The sequence below is a fragment of the Schistocerca nitens genome, chromosome 3 (genome assembly GCF_023898315.1).
Source record: "Schistocerca nitens isolate TAMUIC-IGC-003100 chromosome 3, iqSchNite1.1, whole genome shotgun sequence".
NCBI classification, from domain to species: domain Eukaryota; kingdom Metazoa; phylum Arthropoda; class Insecta; order Orthoptera; family Acrididae; genus Schistocerca; species Schistocerca nitens.
The window spans coordinates 694,599,853-694,616,294 of record NC_064616.1 but is presented as its reverse complement, the minus strand read 5'-3'; the positions used below and the strand labels follow the sequence as shown (position 1 = coordinate 694,616,294).

The following is a 16,442-nucleotide window of genomic DNA, read 5'->3' as shown; positions in this document are numbered from 1 at the left end:
GAATTTTTTTTAAACAGGAGGGATGTGTTACAGTACAGAATAGTAAGGGGCTGAAATTCATTGCCTCAAGAAACTTCAAGTCATGCCAGACACAGAGGTGGAAGCAAGAAGTGAGCCATTATGTCGCAAGTGGGTTAGGTTGATGACACTGCTGCTGAGTAAGCATTCAGAAAAAAAACCCACACACACAATGGAAAACCAGAGAAAGTGAGACAAGCATATGCATTAGCTTGTAAGGAATATTGCAAGAAACTACACACATCAAAAACGTTTTGCGTCACCACGGTTCCCAGAACTCCTGAAGACAGACGTTGACTGTGGATATTGTATCACAGACACAGTCCCTTTGCCTGTTCAGAGATATCACTAAACCTGCCCAAAGATGTCAACAACCATGCATGAGCAGCGACTATTAGAGGGAGGGGGCCTGACAGCTGATAAGTTCCAGTCATTCCACCAGGAAGGAGGTACACAGCTCATGTTGTCTGTAGTTCAACCATGCCTAGACAGTCAATACTGCTGTTCAATCACATCTGCACTGTAACTTTGTACCAGGAAGGGCTCTCAACAAGGGAGGTGTCCAGGCATCTCGGAGTGAACCAAAGTGATGTTGTTCGGACATGGAGGAGATACAGAGAGACAGGAACTGTCTCTGATATGCCTCGCTCAGGCTGGCAAAGGGCTACTATTGCAGTGGATGACCGCTACCTCTGGATTATAGCTCAGAGGAACCCTGACAGCAATGCCACTACATTGAATGATGCTTTTCATACAGACACAGGACCTCATTTTATGACTCAAACTGTGCGCAATAGATTGCATGATGTCCACCTTCACTCCCAGCATCCATGGCGAGGTCCATCTTTGCAACCACAATACCATGCAGTGGTACAGATGGGCCCAACATGCCAAATAGACCACTCAGGATTGGCATTGTGTTCTCTTCACTGATGAGTGTCGCATACGCCTCCAACCAGACAATTGTCAGAGACGTGTTTGGAGGCAACCCAGTCAGGATGGACACCTTAGACACACTGTCCACTGAGTGCAGCAAAGTGGACGTTCCCTGCTGTTTTGGGATGGCATTATCTGGGGGTGACATATGCTGCTGGTGGTCATGGAAGGTGCCATAATGACTGTACCATATGTTAATGCCATCTTCCGACCGATAATGCAACCATATTGGCAGCATATCTGCGAGGCATTCGTCTTCATGGATGACAATTTGCACCCCCATCATGCACATCTTGTGAATGACTTCCTTCAGGATAATTACATCACCTGACTAGAGTGGCCAGCATGATCTCCAGACATGAACCCTATCGAACATGTGTGTATATCTATTTCATAAGAGCAAATGTCAAGGGGCTGACACAGCAGTTAACAGACTATTAAGTGAATGTAGCAGAATGAGGATGACACATTCAGTTATTATGACCCAGGCTTTGTGCCATGGAATCACATTAGCTCCCTTTAAACATTCCTGCTCTCCAGCTCTTGAGCTGATCATTGGGATCAATGGTATTCACAGTAATAGCATTCGATTCCATGATTATGATACTGTAGTGAATCTACGTCCTGGAGACTCCAGCATATTCTGTGAACTAGCTGAATATGTACTCAAGAGGATGGCCTTCACTGGATGAACTCCATGCTGTTCACTGCCTACAACCTGCTGATGGAGAAACTGACTGTCTTCCGACAACTGGACAGCTGCATGTCACAAAAGTTGCCAATACCAGACTTCAACATGGAAGCTAGCAACAGGGCCCCTTGGGGGCCACATTCCTGTTCAGCACTCAGGTGTGTTTGGGTCTGAAACATACCAGGGATAGGGAGGAGGTCCACTGACCACACAACTGCTGACACCAGATACATTGCGGATGGGTCATCAAGGGTCACAGTAGAATTCAGGTGGGAATGAATACACTCTACAGCCAGTGTGAGAACCACTTCATGCTGAGCAGCTGGTGCCCCACTCGACAGCAGCTGCTGCACCACCAGGATCACTGACATCACCTCCTGGGTGTGCAATCACTGAGCTGACTCGATGGACATCATCTAGGATCCAACTCGCAGCTGAATTAGCAACATCTGCAGCTGCTGCAGACGAATGGTGAGCTGTAAACATTTTGAATAAATAACTGAAATCTAATAATGTTTTAGTGGTGTTGCTGAAGCTTCATAGGTTTCCAACAGCTATCCTGACTTCACACTGAGATGTCTCCACTCGACCCTTGGTAAGTCTATGGGCTCTAACCAAGAGTGGCTTCAGCTGGGTGTGGCATACCTGAATACACTTGTGGCCACTCTCCCTTATACTTGTGGGCAAATTCCTTTGGCAAATTGTGGCCATTTTCAAGGGTAGATGCAGTGTTACACAGTATTAATGTGCCATATGTTGGGTGTGAGCAATTTGATACCCAATGTGACTACTACTAACATCAGCAGAAGGCAGGGTGAGTGCCTTAACATATGTTTTAGCCATAGAAGAATTAGCATGAGGAATAGTCTCCAAAATGCACCTCTGTTCCTGACTCACATTTACTTCCTGCCACTGAATCAATGAGATTCACTCCTTCTCACCACTGTGTTTTATTTCATCTAACAATGCAGATAAATGACTCCTCTGAGCATTCAAGATGATAACAGTATGACCTTCCTGTATACAGTCAATAGAGTTGAATTTAAATAATGTCATCAGATTTATGAAAATTGTACATATTCTCAATGCTGACTGTTTAACTAATTGGATTTTTCCTTTACTACTAACATACAATAAAAGTCAATAAATGTAGCTCAGCCACATACATATATTATCCATTTAGGTGTTTATCTGTGGAGTAGAGTAATGGAGCTGTCAAGCAGAAATTATTTCAATTTCTTTTTACAATTCCTTTAGTTGTGAGAGAGCACATTTGATTCACAATGCATGTTGTCAAAATACAGATGTTTTGAATAAAAATGAGGTTATGTTGGTACCTAGCACCCTTTATAATATGTTATTTCACAAACCATTCGTTTTTACTGCCACCATACCAAGGACCTGAGCTATGTGGTAAAAATTCATGTCTGTTTTGGGGAGAATGACAAAATAGTTTTGAGACTTAATGACAAAAGATCCTAGGTGCATTTACTAATAGATCAAATCCACCTCACTTTCTTCAAACTGCAACTGCTGTGAGTTGTGCTGCATGCAGTGTGGTATTGCAATTAGTGTCGCTGGCTGGCATGCTGCATGTTGCCAGTTCAATCCAACTGTCAGCACTTATTTATTATTTAGCATTTATCATTTCCAGAAGGTTCTCAAAATTTCTTTTGTTTGTAATGTTTGTATATTCTGGAATATTTGATGTCTGTATAAATAGCAGCACTCTCTGAGCAGGAGTTCAGTTCTGTTGGTGTTCATAATAAATGTGCTTCCAGTGCTTAGTGTTGTTCTTTTCTGACTATTCTGCTTTCAGATTCAGACTTAATTCTTTTTACGATGTGACTTTGTTTGGTGGAGGTGCTGTGTAATTCAAACCATCTACATCATCATAGCTCCAACTAGGCAACATAAAATCTGTTGCCTATGTGAACAGGAACTGGAATACAAGCAGTACATCATTCCCATGGTCTGTACATTCAGGAGACCACTGGATTCCAGAACAGCTGTAGGTCAGCTGCACATCAGGCATCCACCAGTGTTAGCTGGAGTTGCTGGTCAGGACCTGATGAAATAGCTGAAAGAATTCAAATGAGTCACCACAGGGAATAAGTGGGATGGCATGATGTATTCAACAAATGTGTACTTTTACTTCGAAGGCATAGACTGGCAGTGATTCAAGAACAACAAAGCGAACCTCAGTAACTCAGACAAAGTCCAGACTAAACTGAAGAAAATGTTCGGTGACAATTAGAAGCAGGCCCACTTAATAGATCAGTTGAAGAAAATGGTACAACATCTTAGGGGAAAAATACTGCCCAAAATACAGAATATTTGGACACCATGCCACATTGTGAATCTGAATTTTTTTTTTTTTTTTTTAAGGATGTCACAACAGCAGAAAAATTCATCAAGTGGTGCCAGCATATTGAGGGGGAAAAAGGAGAGGGAGGGGAGGGAGAGAGAGAGAGAGAGAGAGAGAGAGAGAAGGTCAGACAAAAGAAATATGGCCAACTTTCAAATGTGGTCCCTGTGACTGTTTTGGAAGACCACCATGACCCTGGTTCCCTCATTCCCTCATATGCCAGGTTTTCAGAGAAGAGAAGGGCATTTTATGGCAGCCAGTCCTATTGCACCAAGTAAGCAAGAAAGAACAGCAATGAATATCAGCTTCATAAACCAGGAGGTAATAGGTGATGTTGAGGAAGAGGTATACTGATCTTTAGCACCAGTCTCTGGCACCAGTCAAATGCACCAGGAAGAATGGACTCAGCCAACATGGACCTATACCACAGCGATCAAATAACTCAGCAATGCAGATACAAAAAACTCCTCTGCCCAGTATAACATTTCAGAGAACAAAAGGTGTTGGAAGAGAATAGACAACATGCTGTGGATTGGATTCCCTGCTCACATTGTACACTACTGCAGAGAAACAAGACAAGTTTTAAATGACTATGACACTGCCAAAGTCAACCATCACAACAATTCTACACACACCAGTCAACTACAGATAATTATAATTGACCTGTGTGATGAAGCCCATTGACATACCCTGAACGAGGTCACTCCTAAACATGCCATACCTTTCCCCATCACCATACAGAAGTACCAGCCACTCAGATAGCTGGTAAATTCAGGGAAGCTAAGCATGGAAACCACTGTGGAGGTGAGGCCAAAACATATGAAAATTGTGCAAAGGTGACAGTCACCCTGATGTCAGCAAATCTCATTGAAGGAGCCTCTTTTCTGTATCTTCAAATGCATATCATGGCTGGCTAAGGGAGACTATGTTCCATGATATGGAAGTTATTGTGCTGCAAATGGCAAATGTGAAATATTTCCAACCAACAGGAACATATTTTCAGGAATTTTAATAAAGAAAACAGCCCACTGAATTTGTCATTTTTTCAAAATGTTATCATGGGGTTATTCTCATATGGGACTTCTTACAGGTTTAACAGACAGTCACAGACTGGAAGACCAGAGCTCCAGATTGACAAAGCTGTTGGGTTGGTGCATAAGTTTTCCATAAGGTTAATAAATAAAACAGATACATATGACAGATCCTTTATTCAGAAACAATTTATTCTTCTTAACTATTTACAACAGTCTGCCAATGCTGGGGTAACATTTTGACTCTGTGACTGTAGAAATTACATGGTTTTGAGGTGAAGAATTTATCAAGCTATGTTTAGAGTGAATTTTCATCTGAAAAGGAAATTTCTTGAAGGTTGTTTGATAGAGAGCAGGAAAGGTGAAAATCTGAGGGTGCCAGATAAGGTGAATACAGTAGCAACAGAATGACTTTCCAACCCAACTCCTGTATAATGTTTTCTGTCAGTTTAACAGAATGCCTGTGGGCATTATTGTGGGGTAGCATCACTTCACACAGCCTTCCTGCTCATTGTCCTTTGATTGCATATACAAGACATCTCATTTGTTGAAAGTAAATGTCAGCAGTGATGGTTACACCTTGGGGAAACAATTCTTAGTACACCACACTGTCACTGTTCCATCAGATGCATAACATCATCTTTTGTGAATGTACACAGATCTTTGTATGGGAAGTTGCTGCTTTGTTTGGGCTCAGTCATTCCTTTCTTTCCCTTATGTTGGCATAAATTTGCCATTTCTTGTACTGGTAATGATACAGGATAGGAATGGTCAGTGTTGTTCATGAGCCCATTGATGATGAGCAAGCAGAGATGCATGTATAGCCACCTGCTGATTTTTGTGGTTTTCACTTAGAGCATGTGGTACGCATGCACATGATTCTTGAACCTTTCCCATTGCATGTAAATATCACATGAGGTGGAATAATCACACATCATCAAATTTGGCAGTTCTTGAGTACAATGACATGGATCATTGTGGATTAAACTGTTTAAATGTTTTCCTTCAAACCCCAAAGATCTTCCTGAATATAAAGGGTTACTAATGTCAAAACAATCCTCCTTAAAATGAGAAAACCATGTTCTTGCTGTGCTGTGTTCAATGGCATTATCCCCACACATGGCACAAATGTTTCTGGCTGCTTCTGCTGCTGTCACCCCTCTATTGAACTCAAATAGAAGATTATGTCAGAAATATTCTGATTTCTTCACTAGGCACTCGATTTTCTAGTATCCACAGCTCCACTCACTATCTCCAAATCACAAAATGACAATATGTGAACTCAAATAGTAACAGTGAGCTACAAACAGAAATGACCGTCAATAAATAAACCCATAACAACTGGAATATAAATATGCAAAATGAAAATGCTACAAATTTATGCACCAACCTAAAATTTCAGCAAGGGCACATAAGAAAGATTTCACTGGATAGTTGTTTGCCATTGAACACATTGTTATCTTACCAGCATCAACAAGATCAGTTCCAGTCATCAATGTAGATGCTCAGTTAAGCTGTGAAGTTGTTTCTTAATCCAAAATTTAATAACACTCATTATAGAAATCTATATGCCAGTGATGATCGAAAGCATTGTAGGTGGTGAAGGAGAGCTTTGGATCACTAACTGTCATGAACAGTCCCAACCCATTCCTAAAGTTATGTGTTCAGGGGTGGCTCAACCCATCCAGGAAGGGTAATTTAATGCTATCGCCAAAGAATCCAGATCTCATTTGATTACTGACAGAAAAACTGCTCTGATTCGATTACAGGCAGTGCTGAAAATGAAGCTACTATTGAACTGTGAATGGGATCCATCCTGACAGAGGAACTATGTCAGCAAGTGTAAGTTGATCTGCACCAATTTCTGGATGCTTTTAAATCCAGAGGGGTGAAAAGACAGACCAACAAGTCCATGGTAAAACATTGTACAAACACTGGGGATCATCATCAATTAGCCAGCATTTTTATTTGGTTTTGCTGACTGAATGATGGATAATCAGAGATGAAATGGAGAAGATGCTACAAGATGACATCACTGAACCTCCAGAGAGTCCTTGGCCTGCTCCTTTAGTCCTTGTGAAGAGAAAGGGTTGCACATGTCATCCTTGCATTGACTTACAATGACTTAAACATAAAACACAAAAATATATATACACACTGTTATGCATTGATGGGTCCTAGACTGCTGGAGAGCAACAAAGTATTTCACAACTATAAAGGTGCACATAGACTACTGGTGAATCAAGGATGTTGAAGCTGACCTGGAAATTACTGCCTTTATGTATTCTGATGACCTCTATGAGTTCAAAGTTAAGCTGTTTGGACTACGTTATGCTCTAGTTACCATTGAGCATATGATGAATAACACGGTTAAATGGATGACATGTCTTTGCTATCTGGATGACATTGTAATTTTCCCAAAGATATTTGAAGAACATCTAAGCTGCCTGACAATTGTAATGATGTGTTTTTCGACTGCAGACCTCTGTCCAATTCCAAAAAAATTGGTTCTTGTCCACCCAAGAGATAATAGTCTTAGAATACCCAGTGAATGGAAATGGAGTCCATCCTGATCCAAAGAAAATATCAGCAGTCACAGATTTTCGACTCCTTTGCACATTCATGACGCAAAATTTTTGCTCAGAATGTGCTCATACTGCTGCAAATTTATAAAGGTATAAGGTTTCTAACATGGCTGTCAATCAGTGACTGTTGTATAATACAAAATTTTGAAAAACATAGCCCTCAGTTGTGAACACAATTAATTTGTGACCTAGGTTTCGGTGTCACAAGGGGCGCCTTGTGACACCAAAACCTAGGTCACAAATTAATTGTGTTTGCGACTGAGGGCTGTATTTTTCAAATTTTTTTATTATAAAGGTATTCTGTACCAAGGCATATCTCTTGCAAGAAGTACTGCAGGTTGAAGTCAAGTTTTCCTTGAATGAGTTACAGGAAAGACCTTTCCTTGTCCTCAAGGAGATGCTAACCTCTTCTTCAATCCTACCACTGTATGATGAGATGCTGAGACAGAACTTCCCACAGATGCTAGTGGTTATGGAATAGATGCAGTTCTAGTACAAATTCAGGTAGGTGCTGCAAAGGTTATAGCTTATGCTTCCAGATTTCTCTCCAAGTCTTAGAAGAAATACTCCATAACTGAGGAAGAGTGCTTTGCAATTAAGTGGGTCATCAATGCAAGGAAGCAAAATCATGTAAAATGTGCACCTGATTCAAAAAAGTCAACTCCACTGATTATCACTCATAAAGTCAGTTCATTGATAAACAAACCAAGTGCCCCGATAGACTATGTTAAACTCAAAAATCTTATGTCACCCAAGCCAAGAAAGTGCGTACCAGGTCTCAGTGCAAAACAGATATGAAGCCCTTCAGTCAGATGTAAATGTCTTAGTCAGTGAATCCAACAAAGCAAAGAAGTCCACTCATTTTAAGTACATATCTCCAAATAAAAGTAAGAAATCTTAAGGAAAGTTCACTGAACTTAGCATCTACTCAGATAATCATGGTCACAGACTTGTGGAAATACTGTGTAATCATTATGATCTGAAACCATACAGTCATGTGAAACCAGGAGCACCAATTCAGATTACGTGTGTTGTAACAAGTTATCAAATGCTATTCTCAGTTTAAAAATGCCCTGAGTTTGATAGAGAACCAAAGAGTAACTGTTATTGGTATACCACACAAATATGACCTCGTATTGACTTCATGTGTAAACACCAAAATTAATGAATAAAACAAGCAGATACAAAAAAAAATATGCAAAGGCTTTCCAGACATAAGATTCCTTAGTCTAGATTTTCTGGAGAGATGCCACTGAATTGGAATTGACCGCTTGGGGAGGTTCCCAAAATCAGCAAATGTGAATCAATTAATAATAGTCCACAGTGACCACCTCACCCACTATGCTGTCACCAAAGCTGTGCCTATTGCTAAATCGTTGGAAATTGTATGGTTCCTTGCAGGAGACATTGTTTAGAAGCACAGAACACCCCCACATGATGCTTTCAGAATGTGAAAAAGTTTTCCATTTCAGACTAGTATCAACGATAATAATTTAAAGTAAAATCGTATCACATTGTTGGCTGGAAGTTGATGAAGGGCAGGTTCAGCCACACAATTGGAAAGGTTTTTCTGTCCTTTATGCACAATGGCATGTTTCCTTCATGAAGTATTAGAAGTTGTATATTTAGGTGTATCTGGTAAGTATAGGTAATTGTAATAGGTGTGTGTTTAGTGTGGTGTAATGTTCATGTTCTATGATGATGAGAGAAGATAGAGGGTAAAACCTAGTGCTAGCACATAGTTTTCTCCCCTTGAACAGCACCAAGAGGGCAGCCAAACTTAATTTCCCCATCTGATGAGTGGTTTATCATCAATAGGGTCACATGCCCTCATTTCATGGGACACTCCAGATAGGTTTGGAATTTAATCCAAGATATTGGCACAAAGTCTGGTGATCAGGAACATTTTGCCAACACTCCTCCTCCTCCTCTTTGTCATAAGGGTGTGACGATTTGCCCCATTTTGTTTATCCCTTCGTTTGATGTCCTTGTTGTCAACGTACTGCGTTGCAACACTGGCCAAAACTTGGTTGTGGATTATGACACTGACTACTGTAAATAATGTAGCTGACAGGTGCACAGTTGCATTTCACAGTACTTTAATTTCACTGTTCACAAAACCCTATTACTACACAGTTATATGGCCAGTGCACTACTGTTTAACTTTCGATAAGCCTCATTGATAGTGTGCAGGCAAACCTCAACACACTGCTTCAATAGTTCACTATTGAACATCTACAAGCAGTAAAAACCTAACCACAAAGTTCACAGTTCTTGAAGAATAGAAAGGTATGCATGCAGCAGACACTGTCATTGTTTTAACACACGGCCTAATTGTGTAACAGTTATTTCACAGTTAAGTTGAAGCATTGTTGTTGTTCTAACCAACACAGGCTCATCATCTGAAACTCAGCTGTGGACTGACTGTCTCATGACCAAAAACTGGGTCCTTATATATCCTCACAATAATAGGTACTGAAACTACACATTGTTTGAAGTTAAATTTACAGAAATTAGAATTAAAACTTAACTCATTAATTAACTGAATACATCAAAAAATTGGTTCTTTTTAACAGTTTCTTCTACTACAAGAGTTAAGCTGAATTATTTGTTTAAATCATGAAATTAACAAATAAAAGTACGCAAACAATACTTTGGACAAAACTGTTAATTACTTTGGAATAGTCCGCAGCTCGTGGTCGTGCGGTAGCGTTCTCGCTTCCCACGCCCGGGTTTCCGGGTTCGATTTCCGGTGAGGTCAGGGGTTTTCTCTGCCTTGTGATGACTGGGTGTTGTGTGATGTCCTTAGGTTAGTTAGGTTTAAGTAGTTCTAAGTTCTAGTGGACTGTTGATCATAGATGTTAAGTCCCATAGTGCTCAGAGCCATTTGAACCATTTGAACTTTGGAATTAATTAAGGCTGGCTTTGCTAACATGTTTTTGAATAGAGCCAAATAAACCATTTAAGAATACTATTAGTTGTTCCTCCAAATTTTTATACTTAATACAGAATTCATATTTGTTTATAGGTCTACAACAGAATTTAAGTTATGAAACAATTACTGATTTCGCCCTATAATGAAAGATACTAACTAGTAATAGTCAAAACAAATTAGAAACTCCATTACATACATAAAACAAAGCACAAAATTAGATATGGTGTTATATTCTTTAAAACTGAGGGCCAACCTTTCTCTTTTATGAAAATGCAGATTTATTCACATATGTTAATGGTAATTACTTAAAAGTGAAAAAATGTATGCCCAACATTACTTAACTTCAATGATGTGACGAGAACAGGTGTACTCAATGAGGCAAGCCAGGCTATCACAGGTAATTCCAGTTTGCATTATCACCCAGAGGATGACAATTGCTTATCACCCACAAGTGGATGGTCCCACAGAACTCTTTAACAGGACATTGGCAGATACGATATCGATGTATATACATGTTAAAGAATATATGGCCCATTGTGACCTTCCCACACAACACAGTGAAACAAGACACTACAGTCTTCACACCATTCTTTCTGCTCCATGGTGATAAGGCTGAAATGACAATGGGTACACTGTTCCTATTACATCTGGATGACACTTGGGATGAAAACAAGATGAAAGAATCAAGGTAGGTGGCTTGCATATAGACCCTGGATGCACATGAGAAAGACTGAGAGTGCTATAATGCCAAGCACCAGTCATTGAAATTCAGCCTGTGATATTTTGTATAGATTTTTATGCCAGAGTTGAAAGTGATACTACTGGAAAAGTTACTGAAGCACTGCTTTGGCTGTATGGTATCCTTCACTGCTTGTCAGATGCAGCATATGATGTAGAGGATTATAATACTTCATCAAGAAGACAAAAGTGCAGAGGCATTGTCCATGTCCTCCCTGTGGCATCCCTCTACAGCTCTGAGATGTAGATCAATGATGGTAATGTCTCATTCAAGGATAATGAATGCCAGCTCAACAACTGCAGAGATTCAATGGGAGTGGCTACCTTCGATGCTTGTCATAGTGAACAGGATGTGACAACATGACCAGAAAGTGAGGACCTGCCAGCACTGCGATACAGAGGTCCATTGACAACATTTATATCTAGAGTGATGTAGTCATCTCCAGTGAGAACTTCTGAAACAGTGGGTCACTGTTTCTCAAGGAGAGGGAGCAATGCTGTGAGCTGTGCCTGAATGTAGTGTTGCATAGCAGTTAGCGTCACTGGTTGGTGTGCTCTTACTGCCAATAACCTATGTCTGTATACACCGGAGTTATTTATAGCATAGTTAGGGTCTTCATATGTTTCAGTGTTGTATATTAATGTACTCCACTAGGTACAAACCTGTTTTTATTGACTATTTCTCTTATATTTTCTGTTTTAATTCTGATTATATTTCTAGCTGAGGTCTATTTTCTTAAATTCAATGAAATAATTTTCTTCATTCTAAAACTATCACTGTTGGTTTAGTGAGATACATTAATATGGGTTCTCTGAATTCACTTGCAACAACACTTAGCTCCTTGAACCTCATCTTTGCTACAAATGTTCTGTCAAGTAGATGTGCATTACTATTCTTGATATATTTAGACTTCCTGAAGAAATCAAAAAGAAATTTGCACTATTTGCAGATGAACCAATATTTTCAACCAAGAGGATGGCTCTAGAAGAAGTTACACATGGAGCTGAAAGTGTATTTCATTGACTAGATACCTGGTTTAGAAATAAGGAACTAATACTAAATTACAAGAAAACACACATCATGAACTTTAAATATAGCCAAACAAAAAATAATGAGATTGTGTTAAAAATCAATGAGAAAAAACTTGACAAAGTACCTTGTGTAAAATTTCTGGGTCTCCTCCTTGATGATAAATTAACATGGACAGAGAACATCATCAGCTTAAGTAGTAAATTAAATCCAGGTTACTGTGCATTGCAGAAGTAATCCCAGATTGTTAGTATTGAAGGCCTCAAAAAGTTTTACTTTACAACTTTAAATCTTTAACATCATATGGAATAGAAGTATGCAGAATATCAGAAAATATGAAGAAGTTACTCGTCATAAAGCAAAGGGATATTCACATAATGATCAACAAGAAATGCCAAACAAACCGCAGACAAAAATTCAAACTGCTAAATATTTTAACAGCAAAACAAAATGTTAAGAAAAATGAGGAGATTCATCAATGCTAAACAAGAAACTGATAAGAAGTGAGAGTAATCCAACACAGGACAAATTGTTTTGAGAAAAGTGTAACATACACTGGGGTACATATGCAATTGCCTTCCAGACAATATCAGACAAATAAACATTAAATCTTTAATCACATAACCAGAGAAATATTGCAGAAAAATCCACGTTATTCCTTAAATTAATTTTATGATTGTTGGAAGGAGAATTCAAAAGTATGATGCTTGAAAAAGTAAGAATTAACTGTCATTTAATTTTGACAAATAGTACATATGTATGTGAATTTTAGCATAAAGGAATCATTATGCTGTGATCTGCTCTAAATGCAATAAATTGTAGAATCCATTGTGTAATTTTCATTGTATGATCCTTAATGTTGAGGCCTATATATATTGATACATCAAGTATCAATTCAAATACATCTAATGACTGAATAATAAATAAATAGTCTGTGGGTGAGAATGATCATATCCAGAGTTGCAGTATATTATACTAAAACAGGCACACTCATTTTACCTGTTTCTATGGAGCACTCACAAATATTTCTACTTATTCAGCAATGCTGCAGAGATTTGTGGTGAATGTAATAGCTAAAAATGTTTTATATTTTGTATTCAAAAAAATTGTGTTAACCTCTAACTGTTTCTTGAACTCCATAGATCCTTCTCAGAACATTGAATATAGATGGTGAACCATAAGCAAACAGAATTTTAATAAATGATGTAGACATTGTTTAAAAAGAATAAGAAAAAACAGTTGCAGTGAGTTGAAATCAAACTACTGGGTACCCAGAACATCAACATGGGCATTGGCAGTGACAAATTTCATGTGTTACTATCTAACCAATCAACTAAGATTCTAAAATGGCCTCCAATAGTCAAAATAAGCCATGATCACTTAGTTCTTTCCACAGCTGTGATTGACCATGTCAAGCTAGATGGACCCCTGGCACAGATCAGAAATATCTCTCCCGATTATTGAGTACATGAAGAAATGTCAGATGAAGCAGTACCACTGATGTGCTTGACAGTTTACATGAGATATATTCTGCATCACTACATTTACTTGAATAATACATATGCACATGTAACTAAATAACTACCCCATCAGAAACCTCCTGGAAGATTAAAACCATGTACCAGACTGAGACTTGAACTCGGGACCCTTGCCTTTTGCAAGCAAGTGCTCTACTGACTGGGCTACCCAAGCATGACTCGTAACCCATCCTCAGAGCCTTACTTCTGGTAGTACCTCATCTCCAACTTCCAAACTTCACCGAAGTTCTCCTGTGAAACCTACAAGGCTAGCAATCCTGGAAAAAAGGATACTGCAGAAACATGGCTTAGCCACAGCCAAGGAGATGTTTCCAGAATGAAATTTTCACTCTGGCAGGAAGTTTCATATCAGCACACACTCCACTGCAGAGTGAAAAAATCATTATGGAAACATCCACCAGGCTGTGGCTAAGCAATGTCTCTGCAATATCCTTTTTTCCGGGAGTGCTAGTCTTGCAGATTTCACAGGAGAACTTCTGTGAAATTTGTAAGGTAGGAGACAAGGTACTGGCGGAAAAAAGGCTGTGAGGATGGGTTGTGAGTCCTGCTTGGGTAGCTCAGTCAGTAGTGCACTTGCCTGTGAAAGGCAAAGGTCCTGAGTTTGAGTCTCAGTCTGGCACACAGTTTTAATCTGCCAGGAAGTTTCATATCTGTGTACACTCTGCTGCACAGCAAAAATTTTAGTCCGGAAACTGTTCCATATATTTGAGGAATTTCTTCTAAAAACTCATGTTTCAACACTTATTATTAAATTTGTGTCATCGCAGTCATGAATTTCAGTAAACTCTAGTAAGTATTTCTTCTTTATCATGTATATCTGAACACTGTGTCTCACTCTTTCCAAAATAAAAGAAGATGTTACTGTCTCTTAGTGCACTTCTAAGAAGACAAAAATCAAACACTATATTGTACAGTTAGTCTGCAATACTGTCTGAAAGAGTAAAATAGCATCTTACATCTCTCATCAGGTTGATAAATGAATGACCATGTCCCCATACATTATCACAACCAGAAGGTGAATCCTCAATATGGAGGTCTCTCATATCTCTTACTGTAGCATCAAACAGATGCACAGCATCATACATGAGAGCAGACTCAACCTGAAAAACAGAAATTACAACTACAGTAATAAATTTGTGTTTCCTGGTTAACTTATTCTAAAAGATATGTACAAAAAGTGCACTTCAAGTCTTTTTAATATTATCAGATATAATCCTTCCCATTAATCACATATGTTGTAAAATATTTTATGAGTATTATACAAAATTGTTTGAGAATGGTCAAAATCCATTGCTGGTCCAGGATGTGACAGTAAATATACATTTTTACCACATTTCTTTTCTTCTTCTGTTTAAATTTTATTTTGCAAGACATCACAAGATAAATATATTTTCTCAGTTCACATGGGGTGCCATGGTTTTTACCAGTTACTCAACATGGTATTTTCTTGCATCAATGGGTGGAAACGTCAAACAGTGCAAACCTGTCTATCTCATATTTTAAAGGCAATCACTTCAATGATGTGGCCTTCCTCACTAAGGCATAAATCATTGCAGTTCTCACCTTTCTTGTATGCATACATAATTTTAATGGTTGGCAGTCCATTTCTGACTGCCGAATGGAGCACAGCTAATACACAGTTTGTCTACATTGCAACACATGGCTCTCCCATCACATCTAGTGCCTGGCTATGCAAAGTCTCTGGGCACCTGCCAAGCTATGTGGCTATGTGGCATGCACTCTACGAGAAATGGAGATGGTGATATCTAAACATAACAGCTTCTGGTTTGTTTGGGTGTACCAGACTACTTCTATATTGTCAAAATTTTGACCACTCTGCTGAGATCTTCTTCAGCATCTTGTGGTGTTCCCAGTTAGTTGAACAGTGGTCATCGACTGGGCAGTATGTTCTCCTGTACTGTTTAACAGGTTCCAGATATCTGACACACTGCAAGATGCGCTAGAGGAATTACTGTGAGATTTGCCAGAATGCATGTGACTATGTTTTTAGTTTAAAGTAAATCAAGATCCAATTATAGCCATGTTTGGAGGGGATGATTCAGGATATGAAAAAGGCTTAAGATCATTTTGAGAGGGAAATTCAACACTTATTATTACTGAGAGAGTTCAGTAATGCAGTTATTGAAATGAGTAATGATTTGAGTAAACTAGGTTATTTGGTAGTGGAAACTAACAATAAAACTGAAGACTCAAAGAATAAATTATAAAGTCTGAGTTTAGCAGTCAAATAGCTGAAACTAATAATAAAACTGTTAACTCAAAGAATTAATTAAAGTATAAGTTAAGCAGCCAAACAGTGTCAAGATTGATGAGCAGGAAAACGAAACATATGACACGCCTTTGTAACTAACGAACCAATAAAAAACTGACCAGCTAAATAACAGTGCTCTGGTTGTGGATGGTCAGGGATGATATAAATAAAATGAAACTCACTGTTTAAATGACGCAAAATGGCTAAATGTTCAGGTGAATGTAGTGGAATCTACATTTAAAATATAGAATTAAAACTGAAAAAATGCAATAATTTTGAAATCATCAGTAATGTTATGAA

At 38.8% G+C, this 16,442-nt stretch overlaps 1 protein-coding gene across 2 annotated transcripts in view; it reads right to left on the bottom strand.

The window, feature by feature from the left end:
* Window positions 1–16,442, bottom strand: part of LOC126248664 (glutamate receptor ionotropic, kainate 2-like) — a 542,085-nt gene that overhangs the window by 231,382 nt on the left and 294,261 nt on the right. For both annotated transcript variants that reach the window (XR_007545524.1, XM_049949880.1), the window contains exon 8: window positions 14,827–14,970. Coding sequence is in view for 1 of the 2 variants with exons in the window: in XM_049949880.1 (XP_049805837.1) it covers window positions 14,827–14,970 (144 nt within the window). In the remaining variant the exon portion in view is untranslated. The remainder of the gene's footprint in view (window positions 1–14,826; window positions 14,971–16,442) is intronic.